The sequence below is a fragment of the Arachis duranensis genome, chromosome 6, assembly GCF_000817695.3.
Source record: "Arachis duranensis cultivar V14167 chromosome 6, aradu.V14167.gnm2.J7QH, whole genome shotgun sequence".
NCBI lineage: Eukaryota > Viridiplantae > Streptophyta > Magnoliopsida > Fabales > Fabaceae > Arachis > Arachis duranensis.
Genome location: NC_029777.3, coordinates 77307265 through 77317990, shown reverse-complemented (window position 1 = coordinate 77317990; position 10726 = coordinate 77307265). Strand labels below are relative to the sequence as shown.

General features: G+C 40.2%; 1 protein-coding gene and 1 non-coding gene across 2 annotated transcripts; one reads left to right on the top strand and one right to left on the bottom strand.

The window, feature by feature from the left end:
* Positions 1-1532: 1532 nt before the first annotated feature.
* LOC107494154 (uncharacterized) lies at positions 1533-1931 on the bottom strand. Its single transcript, XM_016115183.1, has one exon. It carries the CDS (start codon positions 1929-1931, stop codon positions 1533-1535), a length of 399 nt encoding a protein of 132 aa, XP_015970669.1.
* Positions 1932-9786: 7855 nt separating this feature from the next.
* On the top strand, positions 9787-9894 carry LOC127739806 (small nucleolar RNA R71). The gene has a single exon (XR_008000548.1). It is a non-coding gene; the product is annotated as a small nucleolar RNA R71 (small nucleolar RNA).
* Positions 9895-10726: the final 832 nt, after the last annotated feature.

Below are 10726 nucleotides of genomic sequence, written 5' to 3'. Positions count from 1 at the left end.
GGGCGATTCTACCGCCAATGCTCTTTTTGTTCCTCTTCTTGCTAGTGGTTTAGTATTGGCTTTCTCTTTTTCCTTTTTGGTGGCCATCCTAAAAGAGAAAAAGAAAGGTACATGTAAGTCCAAGGGTTAGAGCAAGGAAGGGGACTGTACAAGTGATGAACTTGCCAAGGTAAAGAAGGATGTCGTTAACACATGGTCGCGACTTCATGTAATTTGGACATTAGTGGAAATATAGTAAGAAAGATGAAGGCAATTAAATGCAAGATGTTTATTGCCATGCCGGCAAAGGCATGAGTAGCATAGATAAAGCATTAATTGCGAAAAATGTATTATCACTTGTAACAAATTAACAATCACGTTTGTATTGACAATTATATCAAATTAATAAAACATGATAAGGATTTTGTGAAAAACAGGCATTATAGTAGAAGACTAGAATATTTAAGAATGCACAATGCCATATGGGCTTTTTCACAAACACTTGGTATGCATGTTTAATATGATAGGGAAAGGACTAAATTAGAACATGCAAGCATTCCAAAAATAATTAATATAAATTGTCAAACAACTCCATAATAATAATCACAAGCAATTATAGAAGAAATCACCCATTAAGATATCAAACACCAAGAAAAATAATGCAAAGGTAAATAATTAAGAGGAGGAAGGGAGAGAAAATAGAAAGAAAGAACCTTGAGAAGAAGGTGATAAAGGGAGAAGTAATGGATGATGTGAGTTTAAGAAAATATGAAGGAAGGGAGAATAAGAAGAAAAGAGTAAGGAAAAAAGAAGAAGGAAAAGAATGGAGAATAAAGAAGAAGGAAGAGAAAGGAAAAATTGAGTAGAAAGAAGAAAGAAATTAGGATTGGAAAAGCAAAGATAAGAAAAATGGCGGCGTAAGGATCTGGTAGGGTTGCGCGAATGACGCGGACGCGTGGTCCACGCGCACGCGTGGGATGTGCAGAGAGAGAGGTGACGCGTAAGCATCAGTCACGCGTACGCGTGACCGTGTTTGTGCTACTAGCGCGAGGGCAACGTGGCACTTGCACAACCCTCTGTCTATTTTGGGATGTATGCCAAAATGTCATATGACGCGTTCGCGTCAGGCACGCGCACGCATGGGAGTGCTTATTGTGAAAGTGACGCGCACGCGTCCACAACGCGTACGCGTGATGCGATTTGTGCATCGGGCAGAGTGCCAGCACCAAGCCAGCCCAACTTTCGGCCAACACACCTTTTAGGTCGATTTTGCTAAGTCACGCGTGCACGTCAATGATGCGTACGCGTGAATTGCCAAAATCCCAAGTGATGTGTACGTGTGATGATGCTTGTGCGATTGGCACACTTCCTGCACTTCTCCCACGCAACTTTTTGCCATTTTTTTATGCAGATGCAAAGGCATACTATATGCAGAAATAATGAGAAGAGTCACTAGAAATAGAAACTAAGAAGAGAAAAACGATCATACCATGGTGGGTTGTCTCCCACCCAGCACTTTGCTTTAACGCCCTTAAGTTGGACGGTCCACAAGCTTAATCTGCTTCTGTTGCTGGGTCCTTCAAGAGGAAAACCTCTAGCTCTTTATTTTCATTCATCTTCTCACCATGATACAGCTTTAAGCGATGTCCATTGACTTTGATGAGATTGGAACTCGAAGGGTGGCTCAGGTGGAAGACTCTATTTGGCTCTGCCTTCTTTACTTTGTAGGGTCCTTCCCACCTTGATCTCAGCTTGCCTGGCATGAGCCTCAGCCTTGAGTTATAAAGGAGAACTAGATCTCCAGGTCTAAACTCACTTCTCTTGATATGCTTGTCATGCACAGCTTTCACCTTCTCTTTGTACAGTCTGGAATTGTCATATGCTTCAAGTCGAAGGGTCTCCAGTTCTGCCAATTGTAGCTTCCTTTCAGCACCAGCCTTCTCAAATCCCATGTTGCATTTCCTTACAGCCCAGAAAGCTTTGTGTTCCACCTCCACTGGGAGGTGGCAAGCCTTTCCATATACTAGGCGGAAGGGGCTCATCCCAATGGGTGTGTTGTATGCTGTCCGATATGCCTAGAGCGCATCACCCAGTCTGGTGCTCCAATCCTTCCTATGAGGCTTGACTATCTTCTCCAGGATGCGCTTTATTTCTCTGTTAGACACCTCCACTTATCCATTGGTCTAGGGATGGTAGGCTGTTGCTACCTTGTGGACAATCCCATGCTTCCTCAGTAGTCCTGCTAATCTCCTGTTACAAAAGTGAGTGCCTTGATCACTCACGATTGCTCGTGGTGATCTAAAGCGACATATAATATGGTTTCTAACAAAGGAGACAACAGTGCTAGCATCATCAGTACGGGTAGGAATGGCTTCCACCCATTTAGAAACATAATCTACAGTTAACAGTATATAAAGATAACCACTAGAGTTTGGAAATGGACTGGCGCACGAAATTGTGATCATCAATGGCACCATCAACATGGTACGCTCAATTGCAATATCAACTCTTTATCACAACTTCGCACAACTAACCAGCAAGTGTACTGGGTCGTCCAAGTAATAAACTTTACGCGAGTAAGGGTCGATCCCACGGAGATTGTTGGTATGAAGCAAACTATGGTCATCTTGTAAATCTCAGTCAGGCGGATTCAAATGGTAATGGAGGATTAATGATTAAAAGATGAATAAAACATAAAATAAAGATAGAGATACTTATGCAATTCATTGGTGAGAATTTCAAATAAGCGTATGGAGATGCTTTGTCCCTTCCGTCTCTCTGCTTTCCTACTGTCTTCATCCAATCCTGAATCCTACTCAGAATACCACAGACAAGGTTTAGACCTTCCGAATTCTCAAGAATGCCGCCATCAATTCTAGCTTATGCCATGAAGATTTTGATTAAGGAATCCAAGAGATATCCACTCAATCTAAGGTAGAACGAAGGTGATTGTCAGGCACACGTTCATAGGTGAGAATGATGATGAGTGTCACGGATCATCACATTCATCAAGTTGAGGAACAAGTGATATCTTAGAACAAGAATAGGCTGAATTGAATAGAAGAACAATAGTAATTGCATTAATACTCGAGGTACAGCAGAGCTCCACACCTTAATCTATGGTGTGTAGAAACTCCACCGTTGAAAATACATAAGAACAAGGTCTAGGCATGGCCGAATGGCTAGCCTCCCATAATCTAAGAACTAGACATCCAAAGCTGATCCTCAGATCTAAAGTGATCAAAAGATTCCAGGATGTCAAATACAATAGTAAAATGTCCAATTTGTAGATAACTAGTAGCTTAGGGTTTACAAAAGTGAGTAAATGACATAAAAATCCACTTCCGGGCCCACTTGGTGTGTGCTTAGGCTGAGCATTGAAGCTTTCATGTGTAGATATTTTTCTTGGAGTTAAACGCCAGCTTTTGTGCCAGTTTGGGCGTTTAACTCCCATTCTTGTGCCAGTTCTGGCGTTTAACGCCGAGCAGTCTTGAGCTGATTTGGAATGCCAGTTTGGGCCATTAAATCTCGGGCAAAGTATGAACTATTATATATTGCTGGAAAGCCCAGGATGTCTACTTTCCAACGCAGTTGAGTGCACTCCAATTGGGCTTCTTTAGCTCTAGAAAATCTACTTCGAGTGCAGGGAGGTCAGAATCCAACAGCATCTGCAGTCCTTTTCAGCCTCTGAATCAGATTTTTGCTCAGGTCCCTCAATTTCAGCCAGAAAATACCTGAAATCATAGAAAAACACACAAACTCATAGTAAAGTCCAGAAAAGTGAATTTTAACTAAAAACTAATAAAAATATAATAAAAACTAACTAAAACATACTAAAAACATACTAAAAACAATGCCAAAAAGCGTATAAATTATCCGCTCATCATGGACCCATGAAGTCAATGCCACAAACATCAAAAATTTCACAGAATAGCATAATTTGTTGGGGCATCTCATCCCTCCTGGATATATTCCCAAACCTTTGGCATGTGGAACAAGATTTACAAAAGGCAGTAGCTTCTTTAAAAAGAGTAGGCCATCAGAATCCACAGTCTAAAATTTTTCTAGCTGTTCTTTAAGGGACAAAATGTCCACCACTCTCAGAGGAGTGACATGCCTTTAAAATAGACTGGAATTCTGATTTGAGCACACACTTTCTAATTACCTGGTCAACACCACACTTCCACAAATATGGGTCATCCCATATATAATATTTGGACTCGCTTTTCAGCTTGTCTTTCTAATGCTTAGTAAAATTGAGAGGGAAGGTTTGACTAACTAGATAATTAGCTATAGGTGTGGTGCACAAAATTGTGATTCACAATGGTGCCAACAACTTGGTCACACAATTGTAATTTCACTTCTTTGTCACAACTTCGTACAACTAACCAGCAAGTGCACTGGGTCGTCCAAGTAATACCTTACGTGAGTAAGGGTCGATCCGACGGAGATTGTCGGCTTAAAGCAAGCTATGGTCACCTTGTAAATCTCAGTCAGGCGGATTCAAATGGGTTATGGAGTTTTCATAATTAAAAGATAAATAAACAGAAAATAAAGATAGAGATACTTATGTAAATCATTGGTGAGAATTTCAGATAAGCGTATGAAGATGCTTCATCCCTCTTGAATCTCTGCTTTCCTACTGCATTCATCCAATCCTTCATAGTCCTTTCTATGGCAAGCTGTATGTTGGGTTTCACTGGCGTCAATGGCTACCTCCCGTCCACTCAGTGAAAAAGGTCCTCTACGATTTCCTGCATGGCTAATCAGCTGTTGGTTCTCGATCGTGTAGGAATAGGATTTACTATCCTTTTGCATCTGTCACTACGCCTTACAGTCATGAGTTTAAAGCTCGTCACAGTCATCCCTTCCCAGATCCTACTCGGAATACCACAGACAAGGTTTAGACTTTCCGGATCTCAGGAATGGCCGCCAATAATTCTAGCTTATACCACAAAGACTCTGATCTCACGGAATGGAAGGCTCAGTTGTCAGGTGAGGCAACCATGCGTCGTGGACCAGGAATCCAAGAGATACACGCTCAATCTTATGTAGAACAGAAGTGGTTGTCAGGGACGCATTCATAGGTAAGAATGATGATGAGTGTCACGGATCATCACATTCATCACGTTGAAGTGCGAGTGAATATCTTAGAATAAGAATAAGCATGAATTGAATAGAAGAATAATAGTACTTTGCATTAATACTTGAGGAACAGCAGAGCTCCACACCTTAATCTATGGTGTGTAGAAACTCCACCATTGAAAATACATAAGAATAAGGTCCAGGCATGGCCGTGAGGCCAGCCCCCAAAATGTGATCAAGAGATCCAAAGATGAAAATACAATAGTAGAAGGTCCTATTTATAATGAAACTAGCTACTAGGGTTTACAGAAATAGGTAAATGATGCAGAAATCCACTTCCAGGCCCACTTGGTGTGTGCTTGGGCTGAGCGTTGAGCTTTACACGTGTAGAGACCTCTCTTGGAGTTAAACACCAGCTTTGGTGCCAGTTTGGGCATTTAACTCCAACTTTTATGCTAATTCTGGCGTTTTGACTTCAGAATAGGGCAGGGGCGTTTGAACACCAGTTTGCATGATCAAAACTCGAGCAAAGTATGGACTATTATATATTTCTGTAAAGCCCATGATGTCTACTTTCCAACGCATTTGAGAGCGTGCCATTTGGAGTTCGGTAGCTCTAGAAAATCTACTTTGAGTGTAGGGACGTCAGAATCCAACGGCATCAGCAGTCCTTTGTCAGCCTCTGAATCAGATTTTTGCTCAAGTCCCTCAATTTCAGCCAGAAAATACCTGAAATCAAAGAAAAGCACACAAACTCATGGTAATGTCTAGAAATATGAATTTTTCATAAAAACTAATAAAAACATCCCAAAAAGTAGCTAGATCCTACTAAAAACTACCTAAAAATAATGCCAAAAAGCGTATAAATTATCCGCTCATCACAACAACAAACTTAAATTGTTGCTTGTCCCCAAGCAAATGAAAACAAAATAGAATAAAAATAAGAGAATATACAATGAATCCCACAGTATCAATGAAACTTAGTCCTAATTAGATGAGCGGGGCTTGTAGCTTTTTGCTTTTGAACAGTTTTGGCATCTCACTTTCTCCTTTGAAATTCAGAATGATTGGCATCTATAGGAACTCAGAATTTTAGATAGTGTTATTGATTCTCCTAGTTCAGTGCATTGATTCTTGAATACAGCTACTTTATGAGTCTTAGCTGTGACCCTAAGCACTTTGTTTTCCAGTATTACTACCGGATACATAAATGCCACAGACACATAACAGGGTGAACCTTTTCAGATTGTGACTCAGCTTTGCTAAAGTCCCCAGTTAGTGGTGTCCAGAGTTCTTAAGCACACTCTTTTGCTTTGGATCACGACTTTAACCACTCAGTCTCAAGTTTTTCACTTGGACCTGCATGCCACAAGCACATGGTTAGGGACAGCTTAGCCGCTTAGGCCTGGATTTTATTTCCTTGGGCCCTCCTATCCATTAATGCTCAAAGCCTTAGATCCTTTTTACCCTTGCCTTTTGGTTTAAAGGGATATTGGCTTTTTCTGCTTGCTTTTTCTTTTTCTTTTCTCTCTTTTTTTTCGCCATTTTTTTCACTGCTTTTTCTTGCTTCAAGAACTAATTTCATAATTTTTCAAATTATCAACAACATTTCTCTTTGTTCATCATTCTTTCAAGAGCCAACAATTTTAACATTCATAAATAACAAGATAAAAAATATGCACTGTTCAAGCATTCATTCAGAGAACAAAAAGTATTGCCACCACATCAAAATAATTAAACTAGTTTCAAGATAAAATTTGAAATCCAAGTACTTCTTGTTCTTTTATAATTAAGAACATTTTTCATTTAAGAGAGGTGAATGATTCATGGAGTTATTCATAGCTTTAAGACATAGACACTAGACACTAATGATCATGTAGTGAAGATACAAACATAGATAGAACCTACAGCATAAAAATCAAAAATAGAAAAATAAATAGACAAGGAGATTAAGGAATGAGTCCACCTTAGTGAGGGTGACGTCTTCCTCTTGAAGGTCCAATGGTACTCTTGAGCTCCTCTATCTCTCTTCCTTGCCTTTGTTGCTCCTTCCTCAGAGCTCTTGTTGAGGTCCATGAGTGGGCTCTCTTGTTTGCTCCATCCTTTTCTTAGTGATGGGCTTGTCCTCTTCAATGAGATGTCTTTCTCTATGACAATTACAGCTAAATTGCATGGGGATCACCTTTTTCTTGGCCATAACTTCATAGAAGTGGTCTTGATGGACCTTTGAGATGAGTTTCTCCATCTCCCATGACTCAGAGGTGGAGGCAGTTGCCTTCCCTTTCCTCTTTCTAGAGGCTTCTCTGGCCTTAGGTGCCATAAATGGTTATGGAAAAACAAAAAGCAATGCTTTTACCACACCAAATTTAAAATATTTGCTCATCCCCGAGTAAAAGAAGAAAGAAAGATGTAGAAGAAGACGAAAATGGAGGAGATGGAGGGTGTATAGGGTTCAGCCAAGGGTAGAAGAAGGTGGTTGTGATGTGTGAAATGAAGGAGTGAAGGGTGTATTTGGGGAAGATATATGGAGGTGATTTGTGAAGGGTATTTGCGGAAGAGTGTTGTAGAAAAGTGTGAACCTGTGGGGATCCACAGATCCTGAATGGCCAAGGAATTCTTCATCTTTGCTCCAATTGGGCGTTCACAACGCCTTAGAGTGAAATTCTGGCGTTTAAACGCCAGTCTGTTGCCCTGTTCTGGTGTTTAAACGCCTGCTTTCCTTTCTGTTCTGGCATCTAAACGCCAGTTTGTTTCCTTGTCTTGGCATTTAAATGCCAGTCTGGTGCCTTATTCTTGCATTTAAACGCCTAGAAAGGTGCCAGATTGGGCGTTTAAACGCCCATGTTGCTACCCTTACTGGCGTTAAGTCCTTCCTCCAGGGTGTGCTGTTTTCAATGCTGTTTCTGATTTTTTCTTGATTTTTGTAATTGTCTTTGTAACTTTACATGATCATCAACCTAAAAGAAAACAAAATAATATAGAAAAAATTAAAATAAAATTGGGTTGCCTCCCAATAAGCGCTTCTTTAATGTCAATAGCTTGACAGTGAGGTCTCATGGAGCCTCACAGATGATCAAAGTATGGTTGAGATCTCTCAATACCAAACTTAGAGTTTGGCTGTGGCCTCCTAACACCAAACTTAGAGTTTGAATCTGGGGGCTCTGTTTGACTTTGTGTAGGGAGAAGCTCTTCATGCTTACTCTCCATGGTTACAAATGGAGAACCTTGAGTCTTTACTACAAGGCATTCTTCATTCACATGAAGGATCTACTCTCCTCTGTCAACATCAATTACAGCTCTTGCTATGGCTAGGAAGGGTCTTCCAAGGATGATAGATTCATCCTCATCCCTCCTAGTGTCTAGGATTATGAAATCAGCAGGGAAGTAAAGGCCTTCAACCTTCACTAGCACGTCCTTTACTAGTCCATAAGCCTTTTTCATAGATTTATCTGCCATTTCCAATGAGAATTTGGTAGCTTGTACCTCATAGATTCCCAATTTCTCTATTACAGAGAGTGGCATCATGTTTATCCCTGACCCCAGGTCACACAGAGCTTTTTCAAAGGTCATGGTGCCTATAGTACAGGGTATAAAGAATTTACCAGGATTCTGTTTCTTTTGAGGTAAATTTTTCTAAACCAATGTATTCAGTTTATTGGTGAGCAAGGGAGGTTCATCCTCCCAAGTCTCATTACCAAATAGCTTGGCATTCAACTTCATGATTGCTCTTGAATTTCGGGCAACTTGCCCTTCAACAATGTCTTCATCTTCTTCAGAAGATGAATAATCATTAGAGCTCATGAATGGTAAAAGTAGGTCTAAGGGAATCTCTATGGTCTCTGTATGAGCCTCAGATTCCTTTGATTCCTCATTAGGGTATTCCTTACTGACCATCAGACGTTCCCTGAGGTCTTCCTCATTGGGATTCACGTCCTCTTCCTCCTTCTCAGGTTCGGCCATTTTGATTACATCAATGGCCTTGCACTCTCCTTTGGGATTCTATTCGGTATTGCTTGGGAGAGTGCTAGGAGGAGTTTCAGTAACCCTTTTACTCAGCTGGCCCACTTGTGCCTCCAAATTTCTAATGGAGGATCTTGTTTCAATCATGAAACTAAGAGTGGCCTTAGATAGATCAGAGACTATGTTTGCTAAGCTAGAAAGATTCTGCTCAGAATGCTCTGTCTGTTGCTGAGATGATGATGGGAAAGGTTTGCTATTGCTAAACCTGTTTCTTCCACCATTGTTATTATTGAACCCTTGCTTCTGTTGATCCTTCCATGAAAAATTTGGATAATTTTTCCAGGAAGGATTATAGGTGTTGCCAAAGGCTTCACCCATGTAATTCACCTCTGTCATTGCAGGGTTCTCAGGATCATAAGCTTCTTCTTCAGAAGATGCTTCTTTAGTACTATTGGATGCATTTTGTAATCCATTCAGACTCTGAGAGATCATATTGACTTGTTGGGTCAATATTTTGTTCTGAGCTAATATGGCATTCAGAGCATCAATTTCAAGAACTCCTCTCTTTTGAGGCGTCCCATTACTCACAAGATTCCTCTCAGAGGTATACATGAACTGGTTATTTGCAACCATTTCAATAAGTTCTTGAGCTTCTGCAGGCATTTTCTTTAGGTGAATGGATCTACCTGCAGAGTGGTCCAATGACAATTTTGACAACTCAGACAGACCATCATAGAATATACATATGATGCTCCATTCTGGAAGCATGTCAGTAGGACACCTTTTGATCAGTTGCTTATATCTTTCCCAAGCTTCATAGAGGGATTCACCCTCCTTCTGTCTGAAGGTTTGGATTTCCACTCTAAGCTTACTCATCTTTTGAAGTGGAAAGAATTTGGCCAAGAAAGCACTGACCAGCTTATCCCAAGAGTTCAGGCTTTCCTTAGGTTGTGAATCTAACCATGTTCTAGCTCTGTCTCTTACAGCAAAAGGGAAAACCATAAGCTTGTAGACTTCAGGATCAACTCCATTGGTCTTAACAGTATTACAGATCTGTAAGAACTCAGTTAAGAACTGATAAAGGTCTTTTGATGGAAGTCCATGAAACTTGCAGTTCTGTTGCAGTAGGGAAACTAATTGAGGCTTTAGCTCAAAATTGTTTGCTCCTATGGCAGGGATTGAGATGCTTCTTCCACAGAAGTTGGAAGTTGGTGTAGTAAAATCACCAAGCATCTTCCTTGCATTGTTGTTTGGTTCGGCCATAATTGTTTCTTTTGTTGATTCCTTTTTGAAAATTTCAATGGGGTCCTCTTCAGAGTTTTGTGCTTTAGCTGCTCTTAGCTTCCTCTTCAAAGTCCTTTCAGGTTCAGGATCAGCTTTAACAAGTATGCCTTTATCTTTGTTCCTGCTCATATGAAAGAGAAGAAAACAAAGAAAATGTGGAATCCTCTATGTCACAGTATAGAGATTCCTTGAAGTGTCAGAGGAAAATAAGAATAGAAGAAAGAGGTAGGTAAGAAAGAATTCGAACACTCAAAGAGAGATAGAGTTCGAATTGACAATGGAGGAGGAATCTTAGTGTTTAAATAGAAAAAGATAAGAGAGGGGGGAAATAATTTTTGAAAATAAGAAAGAATAAAATTTAAAATAAATTTTTGAAAAATTGGTTGTGGTTTTGAAAAAGATAAGAAATAGTAAAACA